Genomic DNA, 18051 nt, shown 5'->3' with positions numbered 1-18051 from the left:
AAGATTGAAGAATGGTACGATGAAGAGGGCATCAAGCATGAGTTCTCCGCCACCTACACGCCTCAACAAAATAGAGTGGTGGAGAGAAAGAACAAAACACTAATCACTCTAGCAAGAGCAATGTTGGATGATTATGGCACGTCCGAGAAGTTTTGGGCGGAAGCAATCAATACGGCTTGCCATGCATCCAACAGAGTGTATCCCCACCGGCTCCTCAAGAAAACGCCATATGAACTCATCACCGGGAAGAAACCAAACATATCCTACTTTCGAGTCTTTGGTTGCAAATGCTTCATTTATAAGAAGAAAAGGCTCGGTAAGTTTGAGAGTAGATGTGATGAAGGAATATTTCTTGGTTATGCATCAAACTCCAAAGCATATAGAGTATTCAATCAAACCTCTGGGTTAGTTGAAGAAACATGTGATGTGGAGTTTGATGAATCTAATGGCTCCCAAGAGGAGGTTGTTGGCAATGACAATGTAGGTGATGAGGAGATTGAAGAAGCTTTGAAGAAGATGTTCATTGGGGATATCAAGCCGGAAGAGGTGCATGAAGTCAATGATCAAGGGGGAGAACCTTCCTCATCTACACCAAGCACCTCCACGGCACCCCAAATGGATGAAGATAAAGAAAAGGATGATCCTCAATCTCAAGAAAGTGTTCCAACGCCAACACCCCAAGTCCAAGAACAAGAAGAGCAAAATGTTCCACCACAAGCACAAGTCATACATGATCCACCCCAACAAACATCCACGCATGAACCGCTAGTGAAGCCTGGTCGCATCTCCAAGGATCATCCAATTGATCAAATCATTGGTAGTCCTTCCAAGGGAGTAAGAACTCGTTCTAAGCATACTTCATTTTGCGAACATTACTCGTTTGTTTCTTCAATTGAACCCACTAGCATAGAGGAAGCACTTGAGGACTCGGATTGGGTGATGGCCATGCAAGAAGAATTGAACAACTTCACCCGCAATGAAGTTTGGGTCCTCGAAGCTCCTCCAAAAAACAAGAACATCATCGGCACTAAGTGGGTCTTCCGAAACAAGCAAGATGAACATGGGGTAGTGGTACGTAATAAAGCAAGACTTATGGCAAAAGGGTTTTTTTCAAGTCGAAGGTTTGGATTTTGGTGAAACTTTTGCTCCGGTCGCAAGACTTGAAGCTATCTGCATTCTTCTTGCTTACTCTTCACATCATAATATCAAATTATATCAAATAGATGTGAAAAATGCATTCTTAAATGGCATTATTAACGAACTTGTTTATGTTGAGCAACCTCCCGAGTTTGAAGATCCGAGGAATCCCAACCATGTTTATAGGTTGCACAAGGCACTCTATGGCCTCAAACAAGCTCCAAGGGCTTGGTATGAGAGGCTTCGTGACTTCCTAATCATGCAAGGCTTCAAGATCGGGAGGGTGGACACCACATTGTTCACAAAAGACGTCAACGGGGATCTTTTCATTTGTCAAATCTATGTTGACGATATTATCTTTGACTCAACTAATGATTTACTAAGCCATGAGTTTGCTACCATGATGTCTAGGGAATTCGAGATGTCCATGATTGACGAATTGACCTTCTTCCTTGGTTTTCAAGTCAAACAATTGAAGGAAGGGACATTCATCCATCAAGAAAAATATACTAAAGATATCTTGAAGAAGTTCAAGATGGATGAATGCAAGCCGATCAAGACACCCATGGCAACCAATGGGCATAACGACTTGGATGTGGCCGGTAAACCGGTTGATCAATCCCTCTATCGTTCTATGATAGGGTCTTTGCTTTACCTTACCGCATCTAGACCCAATATAATGTTTAGTGTGTGCTTGTGTGCCCGCTTTCAAGCAAACCCAAAGGAATCACCTCTCGGCTGTGAATAGGATCCTTCGGTATCTCAAGCACACCCCAAGCATAGGCTTGTGGTACCCCAAAGGCGCTAGCTTAGATCTCTTGGATACTCGGATTCGGATTTTGCCGGAAGCCGTGTGGATTGCAAGAGTACCTCCGGGGGTTGCCACTTGCTTGGGCGTTCTCTAGTTTCTTGGTCGAGTAAGAATCAAAATTCCGTGGCTTTGTCCACCGCGAAAGCGGAATATATAGCGGCCGGTGCATGTTGTTCCCAAATCCTATATATGAAGCAAACCCTTTTGGACTTTGGTGTGAAACTAGATAGGATAACACTCCTTTGTGACAATGAAAGTGCCGTAAAAATTGCCAAAAATCCGGTTCAACACTCTCGCACAAAGCACATTGATATTCGCCATCACTTCTTGCGTGATCACGAAGCTAAAGGAGACATATCTCTTCAAGATGTGAGATCCGAGGAGCAATTGGCGGATATTTTCAAAAAAACATTAGACGAGAGTACTTTTGTTAGGCTAAGGAATGAGCTTAATGTATTAGATGCGGCAAACGTCATGTAAGTTGCCATGTCATATAGAAAAATACATACATATAGGACACTTGTCTAACCATGGTAAGATAGTGATGAGCATGGGTTTAGCTAGAGGTGGTGGTCCACTTGTTTTCCTCTAGGCTTGTAGAAAGGCTCATCATGAAGAAGCTTCCCGTGGGTTCAAACTTGACAAGTAGAACTTAAATTCTTGTTATGCATTTCTTGTCATATAGATGTGCACTTCATGTTTACCCTTCTCTCGCATATGGTTGTAGCTTGCACCATCATTGCATGCGTAAGGGTCACATAGGAGATCACATGATGAAAATGAGACTTGTTTCATATGTAAGATCTTAATTCATGAAAAGTGAAAAGAGCAAAGTGTTAGGTGTGTTATTTCCTAGTGAGTCATGTCATGATGAGTTTGAAGATCTCTATCTTCGATATTCCTATGACATGGCTCATACATTTTATTTAGCGCTTTGTCTCGCTTTGCGGCTTTTTCCTTGTGTTTGAAAAGAAAACTATTAAGCTAGTGTGCTATCCTAAATGTTTTGAGGGGTAAAGTCGCCTATGCAAGTCCTTTAACTTGAGTTTAGTTGAATTTTATAAGTTTATTGGACTTAGCATAGAAGAGTGAGCTGAGTGAAGGTTTTTAGGGTTCACCGGTTAAACCGACGCTTTATGGAACAACACCATCGGTTTAACCGGCATTACTAAGTTCTGTCTCAGCTCAGTCAATTCCAGGCATTCAACCGGCGTATGCAAATGTCAGAGCATCGGATCAACCGGTGAACATAACACTGATTTGACCTAACAATCAACCGGTGATAGCAGCGTTCAACCGGCGAGTTCAAAATGCATATCGTCGGATCAACCGGCGTTCAAATGAATTTCTGCTGGAGTCTCGGGTGAACTGAATCGATGCAATCAACTGGCGTTCTAAACCTAAGCATCGGTTTAACCGGCGTTAAGAAAAAATGCGGGGCCACATGTCATATATGTTTCTTGCCCGCGCCGCTGGCCTCTGTTTCCCTTTCTCTCTTCACGCCGCCGCGCCCCCGCTCGCCCACGCAGCCGCCGCCGCTCGCTCCACGCGCCGCCGGCCCGAGCCACCGCCACCGCGCGCCATCTACGCCGCCGCGCGTCATCCACGCACGTCCGCACCGCAACGCAATCTGCACCGCTCGCCCTCGCCGCTCCGTTCGCGCGCCACCCGTGCGCCACCGCCGCCGTGCGTCTCCACGCCGCCGCCACGCACACAGAAACACCGCCCACGCAGCAGCACGCCATTCTGTTCACGCCACGGTCCTTTCATTCGCTAAGAGCTTGCGAGGTGTTCGATTTATTGCCTGACCGAGATGGGTCGCGAGAAGAGGAAGGGGAAGGAGGTCGTGGTCGAGAAGCCGGTCCGCAAGCGGACCCGTGCAGAGAGGGAGGCCGAGAGGGCCGAGATGGTGGCCAAGGCCGCCGAGGAGCAGGCATCAGGCCGTGCTCGTCCGTTCGCGATTCGGGAGCAGCCCGGCAGAGGCAGAGGCAGAGGCCGAGGGATGGGCAGGGTCCGAGGTGCCAGGGCCACCAGGGCCACTACACAGCAGACAGAGGGCGATTCGTCTGAGGGGGAGCCGACGGCTGCAGATTCAGATGCAGATTCAGAGGCAGCACAGTCAGAGCAGTCTCAGGGAGAGAGTACTCAGGGGTCACCGACTCTACAACAGTCTGGCCGCACTCGGCAGACGTCCCCAGGAGCAGAGTCTCCACCAGCGATCGAGCGTCGCACCGTGCCCAGGACGCGAGGTGGTCACCAGCCACAGGTGCCTCGCAGGACAGCAGCAGCAGCCCGTAGAGCTGAGGCCCTAGAGGCCGAGCGCGCAGTGTTCCGCATGGACACTGTTGTGCGTCTGGAGCCAGGTGTGCTGCTCCAGAACTTGACCAAGGCCAATGTGGCAAAGGTCAAGAGGCTCAGGTGGAGCGTGACAGAGGAGGACTGGTTCCCCGTGACTCGTGACAGCAGGGTCGGCCGTAGGTTCTGGACACTTCTTCAGGCCAACTTCTACGAGACCTACCAGAGGCGAGGGCACAGGATCTTCCCACACAGAGTGCTAGATTGGGTTTCGCTGAGGACAGCCGCAGGGGGAGCAGACGTTAGAGAGCACTTTGCACACTTCAGAGGTCTGCCAGGCTACTTGAGATGGAGCAGAACAAATATATAGAGGACTGGGTCAGAGTGTTCTATGCCACAGCCTGGATAGCTCCCGAGCGCAGAGCCGTGCACTTCATGTTTGGAGGCCAGGTCTTTGGTTTGTCGAGGGCGACCATTGCAGGGATCCTTGGAGTCGACTTGGTCGATGTCTCCCTGCACGAGAGAGTATTTGGAGATGCAGATCCACCTCGCAGGGCGATGATTGGCGGTATTGCACCTTCTCATGAGGCGATCTCTCAGTGTTTCCGCCAGCCATTTCCAGCATCATATGCCAGAGTTCCCAGCCTGCTGACCCCAGAGGCGTACGCAGTTCATATGGCACTCCAGATGACTTTGTTGCCGAGGAGTGGCTACCCAGAGGGGTTCACAGGTCTGCAGCAGTTACTGCTCCTACACATCCTCACTCACGAGCCATTTGCTATAGTGGATTTTAATTTGGCTGAGATAGAGGATGTGATCACTGACGGGATGGGTGTAGTGCGCCAGTTTCCTTATGCTCACTAGATTAGTTACATCTGCTCTATGATTGTGCTAGCTGAGTCACCCATCAGCAGTGTCTACCGTCAGGATGAGGCTCCCAGGTTTCCAGTCTACCGTCCCACAGCACCACAGGATAGGAGGAGGGACAGACAGGCAGATAGAGCTGCTATGGCACGACTGTCACCTGAGGTGCAGGCCCGAGTGGCACAGGAGGACGAGGCACTACTAGCAGCCGAGGCACAGCTTCCCAGAGGATGACGAGTACTTTCCTGCAGCACCAGCCAGTCACGACCACGAGGCAGGAGGGTCCAGAGAGCCAGCTCCATCGTCACCAGCAGCTGCTACTGTCGCAGAGTCCCAGGTGACTCAGCCGTCCGAGCTCACCTCTCTCCTTCAGCAGCTTGTCACTCAGCAGAGAGAGGATCGAATTGCACAGGAGGAGGCTAGGAGAGCCCATGAGGCTCAGCTTGCAGCTATTCAGAGGGAGGCTGCCAGAGAGCGTGCTGCAGCCGAGGAGCATTTTGTTGGGATTCTTGACCAAGTTTCACAGAGGACAGACGCTCAGTTCCAGCAGATGCAGCAGGGCATGATGGCGATGTTCGTAATGATCACACAGCATTACACTCACACTGGACTCGCCCCGCAGCAGCCAGGACTTCAGGGTGTTGGAGCACCTCAGCTTGCAGTCACACCAGCTGCAGCCCCTACTGCAGCTCCAGCTTCTTCGACGACACCGGAGACCACGTTCTCGATGTCTGCACTTTTTGGGTCTGCCGGTCGTCTGCTCTTCTCGCCACAGCCAGCGACTACGCTCTTTCAGGACTCACCGTCAGCGGTTCAGTCAGTCGCCCTCCGCGTCGTACCACAGGCACCACTTTCAGGGGGAGGAGGAGGAGAGGAGTCTATACTTCCGCAGTCAACGCAGCCGGCAGTTTCAGCAGTCACGACTTCAGATGTTGACACTTCTTCTGCTGACCCGGTTACCACTTCTACGGACCCTCTTCCAGGCAGTGCCAGCACGAGAGCCTCCACGACAGCTACACCTCCAGTCAGTTCAGACCCGCAGCTCCCATCCGTCACCGAGGGTTCTCCGTCCGACGATGACGACGACGACGACCTGGACCGCTTCCTCGCCGTGCCGCGACAGCAGGACCCGTAGCTCGCCTTTTTGGTGCTTTGATGCCAAAGGGGGAGAGAGTTAGGGGGAGATGGAGTCAGGGGGAGGGTAGAGCTAGAGAGAGCTCGTAGTTACAAGACTTTGATGTTTTATATCTCATTTGATGATAGTTCATGATATGTACATTTGACTCTTGCGTATGCTGTGTTTTGAGACATATCTATGGATTCCGTTTGAGCCGTTGAGCTCTTTGGTTCTCTTTCGAGTTTGCTTGAGTTTTCTCCTGTTTATCTTTCTCGCTCTCTCGTTATTATTATGTTTGTGTTGTCATCAATCACCAAAAAGGGGGAGATTGTAAGCATCTAGGCCCTCCAGGTATGTTTCGGTGATTAATGACAACCATTATTGTGACTAATGAGTTTGTGCAGCTTAATGAAATATTATCGCTCATTTGGTCATATGTTAAAGAGGCCCTTCAATTTCATTATTCAAAAAGGCAATCTCCGTATTCAACTCAAGTATGTAACAAGACTAAAGATCTTTCTAGTCCTAAGTGTCACAAGGTTGAGAAGGATACTTAGGTTAGTATATGTTTTATAGTTTTGTAGAGATCGCACTATTAAGAGGGGTTAAGGCCAAGAAACTTGAGCATGGACATGGTCAATCAAAAATGGATGCACACTATGGTCACTCAGGTTATTAGAAGTTAAAATAAGTGGTTTTCAACTTATATCTCAAGAATATTTGGATTTCATTCGAGACTCAAATCAGAAAAGGCAAAATCAGAAAAAGTCTATACAGCGGTTTAACCGACGACTCTAATTTTCTATACGTCGGTTAAACGCAGTTATCAGAGTCTCTACAAGTACATACACCGGTTAAACCGACGATATCTAAATTAACGTCGGTGTAGTTGTCCAGAACATTGGTTTTCCAGGGTGTTTCAAGGTTATATTCACTTGTTAAACCGACGATATTTGAAATCAACGTCGGTGCAATTGTCCAGAGAGTTGGTTTTTCCAGGGATTTCAGAAGCTATACTCACCGGTTAAACCGACGATGGATTTGAGTTAACGTCGGGGCAGTTGTCCAGAGAGTTGGTTTTTCAGTTGATCAGTGGACAACTACACTCACCGGTTAAACCGGTGATATGTCGGTTAATCTGCCCGAGTTGTAACGGCTAGTTTTCTAAATGGGCAGTTTACATTCATCGGTTAAACCGATGATGACTTTTGGAGGACCGTCGGATTAACCGGCATTGCGTACTTTTCTGGCAGCTTTTCTCCAACGGCTCTATCCGCGTGAGCTGCCTATATATACCCCTCCAATGGGTCATTTTGAGCTCTCTTGACACCAGGCAACATTCATACACTCATACTATTGTTGAGAGCCACCTTGAGCTTCACCTTCGACACCTTTGATCATTCAATCATTCAAGAAGCAAGACTAAAGACATGAGTAGAGAGAAGCTTGTGTGCATCCTTCGTGATTGGTTCTTGCTCAAGTGAAGGCCCTAGCTTGTTACTCTTGGTGATTGGCAGCACCCAGGCGATCTTGGTGATTGAGGTGTTTCTTCCGGAGCTTGCCAAGTTGATTGTGGGAGCCCGAAGAAGTTTGTACGTGGCTTGAGCTCCACCACGCCGGGATGGTGAACGGAGACTCTTAGTGAGCGCCCTCGTCTCGGTGACATGGGAGGTGACAAGACTCTTAGTGAGTGTCACAATGTGGATTAGGGGTGTGTGCCAACACATCGACACCACGGGAAAAAATCCGGTTGTCTCTTACCCACTCTCTACTTTCAAGCACTTATTTTCATGTGTTTGACATTAGAGATCATAACTTAGCTCTACCTTGCTTAGCTTCATATCTTGTTGTATTCTTTATAGCTTGTGTAGTTTGCTTAGTTAGCCGGTTGGTAAATTGAGCCTTACTAGCATTGCATAAGTTAAGATTGCTTTATTTTGTTTTAGAATTTTGAAAAAGGCACAATTCACCCCCCTCTTGGTCCATCGATCCTTACAACCCCTCGCCGTCCAACACCTTCCAATGCCGCTGTCCCGCCGCCCCATGGAAGCCTCGCCAAAGGGCAACGACGCGCCGTCTACACGCGGCAGCCGCACAGCTGCATCGACCACCACCACCTCCGACCAGGCAGCACATGGAGCCGGACCTGCCTCCACCGTTCGCGTGACACTGCCGCACGTCGAGGCCGTCGCCGACCACCGCCGTTGGCACAAGCACCCGCCGCCCACCATGAGGGCAGCTGTCCCGGCCGCCAGGGCAACGGCCCCTGGCCGCCGGCGCCAGGCCGCCGACTCCGTCACTGCCACCCGCCGGCGGACGGATCCCGGCCGGATCAAGGGCAGCACCGGCCGCAGCCTCAGGGGGAGGGGGGCGAGATCCGCAGCGCCGGTCCGGCACGTCGCCGTCTCCGCACCCCATGCCGCTGCCGCGCCGACGATGCACCGGACCGGACCGCCACCACGGCCACCAGCGTCGTCGGCCGACGCCCCCACCACCGCCCGCATGCCCAGGCAGCAGCACCACTGGATCCGGCCGGCGCCGTGCCGGATTCGTGGCCCCTCGAGCTCCGCTGTCGTGGAGCGCTGCCCGCGCCGGCGAGCTGCTTCGGACGGAGACAACGGCTGCGCACGCCCGAATCCGCCAGAAGGAGAGGAAAAGGGCCCGCCGCCACCTTCCTCGCGAGCCGCACGGGCTTCCGGCGGTCCGCTCGGGCGGCGGCGTGGCGGGCAGAGGCGTCGATGGGGGGGGGCGGCGCGGGTTCCCGAGTCGCCCGCGCAGGGGCGACACAAGGCGAGAACTTTCCCGAGGCGTCAGTGGCAGTTTCACCGGGCGGCGATCACATCACATCGTACTCCGGAGTGGCCATGACTATAGTTGTCCAACGGGCCGAGCCCGGCCCGACCCGGCATGGGCCCGATCCGGCCCGGCACGATTAGGCCCGGCACGGGCCCGATCCGGCCCGGCATGATTAGGCCCGGCACGATTAGCCCGGATAACTAATCGTGCCGGGCCGGGCCGGCCCACGTGCCCAGCTCTGTGCACGAGCACGGCACGAGGGCCTGTTTGGCGTGCCGGGCCGGCCCGATATGCCAGGCGGGCTTCGTGGGTCGTGCCAGCCCAAGCCCGGCTAGGCATCTGCACCAGGCCGCCACTCCCTCAACTCAGAATGATTTCAAGATTTCAAATTAAAGATTCAAATTCACAAAAGATCACAAAACAGAAGCACATTTCATGATAACAAATTTATTGAGCTGTTTTGGGTGCTGCCTCGTTAAAAACCTTTGTAGGTAAAACCCCACACCTTGTGAGGACAAAACCCTACAAAGGAAAAGAGTACAGCCAGCTTTAAATGTTCAAATGTTCATCACAAGTTAAAGTCCACAGTCTACAGTCCACACTACATAGTTATACAGATTCAACATCTAGATATAAGTTTTCAAATGATTCTTCAAGTTCTTCATCCTCTATGAGATGCTGAAGTCTTGCATCGGCTTGCTCCCAGTCCTTGATCAGAGCCAACATCTCCACGACCTCAGGGCCCAGACGCCGTCGTCGCTCCTCGATAATCCTGCCAGTCATACTAAATGCAGATTCTGATGATATTGTTGAAACAGGAACAATCATTACATCTCTAGCTAGAATTGAAAGAACAGGATATGATAGCTTGTGCTCATGCCACCAGTTCAAGATATTGAAATCATCATCATACTGGTTAACAGTATCACTGTCCAGGTAGGCAGACAATTCAGAACCAGATGATAGAGAAGCACCAGAAGTTGCAGCTTGCAATAGAGCACTAGCAGAGGTTCTTCTATGCAAGGAGGAAGTAGAACCAGAACCAAGACTAGTAACAGAACCAAGAGTAGTACCAGACAAACTAGAACCAGAAGAAGAAGACTCACCACCAAAGATTCTTCTCCAAGCAGTTTTTCTCTTACCTGTAGGGCCTGGTTGGGCAGCCCTTTGCAACCTTACACCACCAAATTTCTCATCATACTTAGCAAAAATAACAGACAACTCAGCCCTTACCTCAGTCAAGTAGCATGAGTAATCATTACCATTAAGCTGAGATAGAAGTCTAAGAACATTGGTGAAACCTTTCAGCTTCAAGTGACCAGTACTATGGGTTGATTTACCAGTGAGGTTTTTCTTGCAATGCTTGCATCTAGCACCAGTTCGACGTTTCTTACCATCAATTACCTCATAGATCTCATCAAAGTCTTTCCAGACCTTGGAGGTGGACGCCCTCCTCTTCCTGGTCGAGCCAGACTCAGTGGCAGCGGCGGTGCTCGCGCTGCCAGTGCCAGATCCAGCGGCGGTCCCCTGAGGAAGGCCTTCTGGATCCAGGTCGATGGCAGCATTGCTGCCAAACAGCTCAGCGGCATCCGCATACAGGTCATCCTCATCATCTCCGCGAAAGCCCATTGACCGCAACTCATTGTTGTAGGAGTCGTCGGCGGCCATCGCCGGTCTTCGGTCCCTCACGGCCTGCACAAGGAGGAGAGACTGTGAGGGGGGATTCGTGAGGAAGAAGGAGAAGAAAGGCGAGTTCTGACTTACCTTTGGCCGGAGCATCGAAGACCGAAGTTGCCGTCGACGCCCTCACCGGAGTTGCAGGCCACACAGACTCGCAAAGAGGGGAGAGGAGGAATCGTGAGGAAGAAGTAGAAGAAAGGAGAGGGGAGGAGGTGAGGGCCTGAGGGGAGCGGCGGATCTGACCGAGCAGAGTCGGAGGAGGTCCACTGGAGCGGCGGATCTGGCCGAGGAGAGGCGGAGGAGGTCGGAGAGCGGCGGATTTACGCCGGAGAGGTGGGGTGCAGGTCGGGGTGGAGCGGATCTGGCGACGAGCGGGGGAGGCGGAGAAGCGGAGGAGACGAGGCGGCGGCCAGGCGGGCGGGGAATGGAGGGGGCTAGGGTTACCAGCGATCCATGCGATAGGAGGAGGTCGGAGTGCGGCGGATCTACGCCGGAGAGGTGTGGTGGAGGTCGGGGTGGAGCGGATCTGGTGAGGAGCGGGGGGGAGGCGGATCTACGCGCGGAGAGGTGGGGTGGACGGTGGAGGTCGGGGACTCGGGGTGGAGGCGTGGCGCGGTTCTGGCGAGGAGCGGGGGAGGCGGAGCGCGGAGGAGACGAGGCGGAGCCGCGGAGGAGCCAGGGCGCGGAATGGAGGGGGGCTAGGGTTACCGGCGCCCGCGGCCGCCCCCTCCCCTTTATGTGGCCGGCCGGCTCGGGCTCGTGGGCTTCGTGCTCATGGGCCGGCCCAAGTGCCTAGTCGGGCCGGCCGCTAACCGGGCCGGGCCGGGCCGGCCCACGTGCCTGCGGCGCGGCCCAGGCACGGCACGACGCTCGTGCCGGGCCGGGCCGTGTACCGGGCCCAATTCTCGTGCTTCGGGCCGGCCCACGGCCCACGGGGCTGACGGAAAACTATAGCCATGACTTGACCGGATATGATCCGACCCCAATAATTCCTCCCGTAGTGGATTTCCTCGCCGTCCCGCGCGCAGGGCCCGCCGCCGCATCCCCAGGCCACGATTCCCAGCCATCCCATGTCGTGGCGAGGTAGTTGGCCGCGCGCGCGCGCCCGTCACCCCGTCGTCGCTCGTCAGGACCAGGCGCCGGGGGCAGCTATTAAAGGCGCGAGGGGGATCGATCTCCCTTGCAACCAAAGCCACCGCCACCCCACCATTGGCATTACTGCTTCTCCCTCCCGGTCGCCGTCGACCCCCACCCATACCGGACGGAAGGCGCGAGGCGGGCGGACGAGATGATGGAGGCCGACGCCGCGCGGCGGTTGCCCGAAATGGCCGGCGCACGCATGGCTTCCGCGCCCGCCGCTGGATCCTCCGCCCGGAAACGCGCCCGCGGTTAGGTGCGGCGTGTGCTCGCCGCGTCCGCGTGCGTGCGTGTGTGTATATACATACATACAGCAGCAGGTGACCGGTGTCGCCGACCGTTGCTGCGGCGAGGCCGGCGGGGGCGTGTGGTTGCAGCGCAGTGAATGGTCCTCATGGCCGGGATGCTTCCCGGTGTGGAGTGCGCGCGGCGGCGGCGGCTCCGCCAGGGCGGCGCGGGCGCGGGCGCGGAGGCGGGCGCGGGCACGGGCACGAGGCGGCTCTCCTTCTGCCTGTACGCGGCAGGGCACGTAGGGCCCCCGGCCGCCGGCCATGGCGGCGCCGGCAGTTCCGGCAAGGTACGAGAACCGAACAGCGAGTGATCAGGGATCACTCGTCTTGTCAGTCGACGCAGTGAGATGGCGCGCGGGCGGAGTGATTGGTTCTTGATGGCTTTGTTTGTTTGTTTGCAGCAGCGGAGCGCCGAGATGGAGATGATACACGGGTGGGCGCTGGACAGCAATGTCCGGGAGGCCAAGGAGCGGCTGGACCAGAAGCTCCGGAGCAAGAGGGAGGCCGCCATCAAGAGGTAGCCTGGCTGTCATCTACCAGCACGTCGATGCGTCAAGGGATTTTTTTTTCTCTTTAACAGATCGCGCTGACGATTTGATCCTGCAGGCATCACAGCACGGGGAGCATAAAGCTGAGCAGACCCCACCACAACGTGGGCGGCGGCGCGGAGGAGCGCGGCGAGAGCTCGGCCTCGGCGCCGGCGATGGCCGGCGTGCAGCGGGAGGTGTACTCGAGGAAGGGCGTGATGCGGCGGCTGATGCGGTGGAGCCGCCTGCGGTGGGCCGCGGCGGAGCAGGCGGAGTGCGCGGTGTGCCTGGACGAGTTCCGCGCGGGCGACGTGCTGGCGCACCTCCCCTGCGGCCACCGCTTCCACTGGGCCTGCGCGGCGCCCTGGGTCGAGGGCACCTCCCGCTGCCCCTTCTGCCGCGCCGCCGTCGACGCCCACCCACATGCCGGCCCATAGATACGCCTCGCCGGCCGGGCCAGCGTCGACGCAGGAGGAAGAAGTACGTTGCCGGCGAGCCACACCATTGCCGTGCTGCCGGAGATTGGAGACCACGACTGCACGAGACATCCGTGAATCTGCGGCCGGTTTTGCACGCATCCGACGGCGCCGTGCCCTGCCGTTCTCCTTGTTCGGTTGTTGTTCCCATGCCATGACCCCATGAGCGATCGATGAGCGTTTTTCCTACGGCGAGTAGGCACTGTACAGAGTGTGCTAGCGTTTCCCAATGTACGAGTGCACGATGATCGTGTGATCCAGAAAAAAAAGGGACTGTAATTTGGATCAAGAGCCTCGGTTTACAGTGTGTTACTAATTGCTGTTTTGAACTTAAACTGCTCATTTGAAGGTTAGAGTCGGAGTCACATCCTCTTTGGAACATTTGGATCTTGTTCCATGTGATGACACAGGATCAGAGATGATTCTCTGCGAGATTCTCTGCGAGGTTGCTGCGAGATTCTTCCCAAAGGAGGCCGACGGATCGGATAACCTATTCCCATTTGCATTTTATTTAAAAAAAATCCCATTTGCATGTGCTCGTGGCAGCACTACCATACTTGGGGCCTGCAGGCTGCACGAGTGACCGGAGCTGAGCAGCTGACTCCATCTCTTCTCTTGGACACAACGATCACTCCCAAAGACTGGCCGCTGAGCTAGGCGTCTCTCCGGGCTTCAAGAGAGACCGCCAGACCGGTCTCTAGACTCCAGCTGCATATCAGAAACCAGCCGCGAGCCCGGCGACTGGTCCTCGTCCTCACCCTGCCAGCCCCCGCCCTACCGCGCGCTCGCGCTCGCAAGCCGGCGGACGGAGACATGCTTGGCTTATCCGATCAACCCATCCCCCGGCGGGCGCGCGGAGGCGATGAGGTGTGGCGCCCGGGACGGCCACCCTTGTCGCCACACCCGTCCGAATCCGGCACAGAAAAAGCTTGGCGTGCTGCCTCTAATGGCGCATCCGTCCACGCCGCCGTGGCAGCGACTTCGTCGCCGCCACCACCTCTAATGGCCGGCGAAAGCGTGTGCTGATGTGTGCGTAAGTGGCGGAGACCTGCCACCTCGCGCGTATGCGGAGCCTGCAGGTGTGCTTCTCCTTCGCGCTGCCGTTGGATCGCGAAGGTCTGCCTTAAAGGTGATTCCCTTACAATAATGGAGAAGGCCCTTTTTGACAAATCATGGAGAAGAGCAATCTATCAATCTATCTATTATCTTAATACAATAGTATTAAAAGAAGTAACCACGTTCGCCGAGAGGGTCTAGAAATTCTCACATTAATCTAAAAAAGAGAAGAATTTGCACTGTTGGATTTTATGAATATCTAACGGTCTAGACGAATCTGAGAAATCCATATCGAGAGGGTCTAGAAATTCTCACGTTAATCTAAAAAAAGAAGAATTTACACCATTGGATTTTATGAAGATCTAACGGTCTAGATTAATCCGAGAAATCCATATCGAATAAAAGTACGACATATATCTAAACTTAGAATTAGAAAAGAAAGCTAAATCTGATTGGAGCCGTTCACGGATACATGATACATGCACCGCGCGGAGCCACATATTGGCCGACCCAGGCTGTGGGTCGTGGCCCCCTTCCTCCATCAAAATTCCATTCCATGTGAAGCGCATCAGATGAGAAATTGTTGCTTACACCTACTGCAGGCATACACACGAACCTAAAGTCGTATATATATTGTTGTCGTAGGAGTCCATGAAGCAACCATACGTATGCAAAAACACATATAGCGCATTCCCACTCCCTTCTCTATTCTATGGGGCTACGAACGCATGTACACCGCATCATCGGCCTGGATTCCTTGAATCCTCAGTCCCCACCGATTTGATTCCGTAACAAAAACTGATGTCACTAGCCATGCTGATGATTAGGTTGATAATTTGAAAAATTGCTGTCACTAGCCATGCTGATGATTAGGTTAATAATTTGGGCAGTGCATGCATGAACCATATCATCCGTTAGGCATTTATTCCCTGTTGGTTGATTTGCTGATTTGATTAGCATAATTATCAGTTTTTTCAAAGAAAAGGGAGAGAAATAGTTGGGGACGATCTGTTCTGGAGCTCCTTCCGGTCCTCCCTTCCTCCCTTCAGTTCTAGCTCCATCACTGGATACATGCCATCCATATACGGCTATTAGGTACCATATGCCCAAGATCTAATTTGGCAAGCACATGTACTCAAAGCTTGCAAGCACACAATCCCATAATAACACATGTCCACACACAGTTTGCTTTGTGTCATCATTGCTTTCGGGAAGATGCATTGCAGTCTATCCATGGCCGCAAGAGGTTTATTCTTTACACCTCAACTAGGATTCTAGGAATGCAAGTCTTATCCTTTTTGGGTCACCAGGTCGACCCAAAACTTGATAAAATGAACTAGAATGGCATGCTACGTAATTATTTTGGGAGAAAAAATAAACTAAATTGACAAACCTAAAAACACCAATGGGTACCCACTTGCATCCCTATGAACCAATCAAATAGCTAGAGTTATCATTTGGGCCAAACAGTATGAAATTTTCTCTTTTTTCACCATTCACACGATAATTTCTAGCACATTTAAATTAACATGGTGACATTTTTAATTTACAAGTATTAATCTTTGCGGGCACTGCTTATTCCAAAGCCCTTTTGCTTTGTAGTTGGTTATATCAATGTTCTCCTTCATGTTGAGGGCATTCATTCTCAAGGATTAGAAATGTTCATGTTGATTTGTGGAAAAAAGAAAGATCTACTGTGTTAATCTCAGCAACAATTTGACACTAGAGACTTTATAAGCTATGGAGTCGAATGTTCGCATTAAAAGGAAAGAAAGGAAACTGAGAACATAAATTTGTGTGTAGGCTAAGTTATTAGAAAAATCAACATCTAAAATTTCCTTAAAAAAACACATGTATTAATTATTTTAATACTTAAGTGTGATACAAAGTCATGATTATAGAGCATGCAAATTACCATGTTAGCCGGTGAAAAAAATAGAGATATTTGGGACCATACCGTAATGGCTCAGGTTATTTGATACCAAGTAAAATACAAGAGCACAACTCTAATTAAAATAAATATTGGATGAGGGCCTAATACAATGCCAAGAAAATTAGAGAGCTAAAGAACAATATAAGAAGCCGACAGGGAAAGGACGTGGAATAACTGGATGAGGAGCAGTGTGAGATCTCAACCAATGAGGAGCTGCACGTGGCATACATGCTTGCTAGATACGAGTAAAATAAACAAGTTGGGCAGGATACTAGCACAGTGGTGCTCCAATGCTGGAAAGATAGTGCAACTGAAAGCACCCATTTGTCAAGTCTAGATGATTGTCCAAGACACCACGTTTCATAAGCCATAAGTGTCTTTGGAACATAAAACCAAGACAGCAAGAATACTTCACGTGTCTAAACGATGCTTCTAGGAGAAGTGATCGGCGTGAAAAATAAAACTCATCAGTGATTACATTGCAACATTGTATCACCAGAGTTGCAAAAAAAGGTCCAAGGACAACACTCCTACAACTATTATTACCTCGAGTGCAATGTATATGTGCTGGACAGGATCAATAGTTCTGAAATGTGAAAGGAGTTGATGTAACATCCCAGTTTTCATCACGATTAAGGGGGAGTGTTGAAATTTATAATGCAAACTTCTAGAAGGTTCTATAAAAATATGAATAAACCATGGCGTAATTTTGTTCACCATGACAAGGTTCTAGAATGTTCCACAAGAATCATAAGAAGACAAGAAGCTTGGATATTTTCTTGTCATGGTAAAATTTAGAATTTTCTAGAATTAGATATTTATGGGGAACTTAGATATTTGTAGGGAACTTCCTAGAGTGTGACAAGTGTCACTCATCCAAGAGGGTATGGGTGCCTATATAAGGAGGGTGCCACCCCTTGCCATGCCATACTACTCCACCCCATCCCACACACATCCAAGGGCATGGTAGAAGTGAGCATAGGTAGAGTGTGCTAGGTGTGTTCCTTTGTTGCTTCAATAAGGTAAGCGTCTTTATCAGTGTTAGTCTCCCGGTTAAATTTAATTACTTAGTGTATAAGTTGTGATCCATCGAAGGTTGGCTCTGCCACCCGGGATCACAAAAGGGTCTGGGCTTCATCGAAGGTTGGCTCTGCCACCCGGAAGCCAGCTTCATCTGTTGGTAGGCTCTGCCTCCCGGAAGCAAAAGGCGGCTCTGCCGTCAAAAGGACCCGGTACACTAAGCAACTAGAAGCTGACCGACTCTGAAGTGAGTTGGTGTAGATCCTTAACTTAGTAGGGCCGCCTCAATTTCCAACAATCACTAAAATAAAACTTATGTTGCAATTAAACTAGTAACGTAAAATAATACTAACATTATACGAGGTATTATATAACTATTAGGTAAACTATTTTATACTCTTGTCTTGCATTAGTACATTTGTTCTCTCCAGTAACCAGCATACGCATGCTTACACCTACGACAAAAATCATCTCGTTTCCATAAAAGTCTCTCAAGTCACCGTACCATGCCATAATTCCCAGACAATCATGACAGCGCCTACCTCCTTTGCCATAACTTCATCATTCCCTGGAAGTCACAGAGTACCCACACCATTGACCTTGAAAAGACCCGTCATGGCAGCACTCACCTCGCTAAAAATCGGGGTCGCCACGCACAGTGCCGGCCGAGATTTTTTCCGCCGAACCGCCTCACCCGCTCGCTCTCGCTCGCGCACGCGCGACACGCCGGCCCCACGACGGGACCGCGCACTGCCGCCGGCATCACGCCGTGCCGCCCACTCCCGCGTCCCCACCTCGCCCACGCCGCTGCAGCGCCCTCTCCGGCTTTGCCGCCTCGGCGCTCGCGCCTTCAGTGCTGCCACTGTTTGCGTTGACGACGAGCTACCACAGCCCACGCCGTCGCCATCCTTG

General features: G+C 51.9%; 1 protein-coding gene across 2 annotated transcripts; it reads left to right on the top strand.

Annotated features, from left to right (window-relative positions):
- The first annotated feature begins 11807 nt into the window (after positions 1-11807).
- LOC120670793 (E3 ubiquitin-protein ligase EL5-like) lies at positions 11808-13483 on the top strand. 2 transcript variants are annotated; one of them, XM_039950953.1, is made up of 3 exons: positions 11808-12414; positions 12532-12644; positions 12734-13483. In XM_039950953.1, the coding sequence occupies exons 1-3, from the start codon at positions 12223-12225 to the stop codon at positions 13089-13091; spliced, it is 663 nt and encodes a 220-aa protein (XP_039806887.1). In that variant the 5' UTR covers positions 11808-12222; the 3' UTR covers positions 13092-13483. The 2 variants fall into 2 exon arrangements, with proteins under 2 accessions (XP_039806887.1, XP_039806886.1); XM_039950952.1 differs by having other exon boundaries at positions 11814-12414; positions 12529-12644.
- Positions 13484-18051: the final 4568 nt, after the last annotated feature.

The sequence above is a fragment of the Panicum virgatum genome, chromosome 4N (assembly GCF_016808335.1).
Source record: "Panicum virgatum strain AP13 chromosome 4N, P.virgatum_v5, whole genome shotgun sequence".
NCBI lineage: Eukaryota > Viridiplantae > Streptophyta > Magnoliopsida > Poales > Poaceae > Panicum > Panicum virgatum.
The sequence above is the reverse complement of the archived record's forward strand: the minus strand, read 5'-3'. Positions and strand labels throughout refer to the sequence as shown.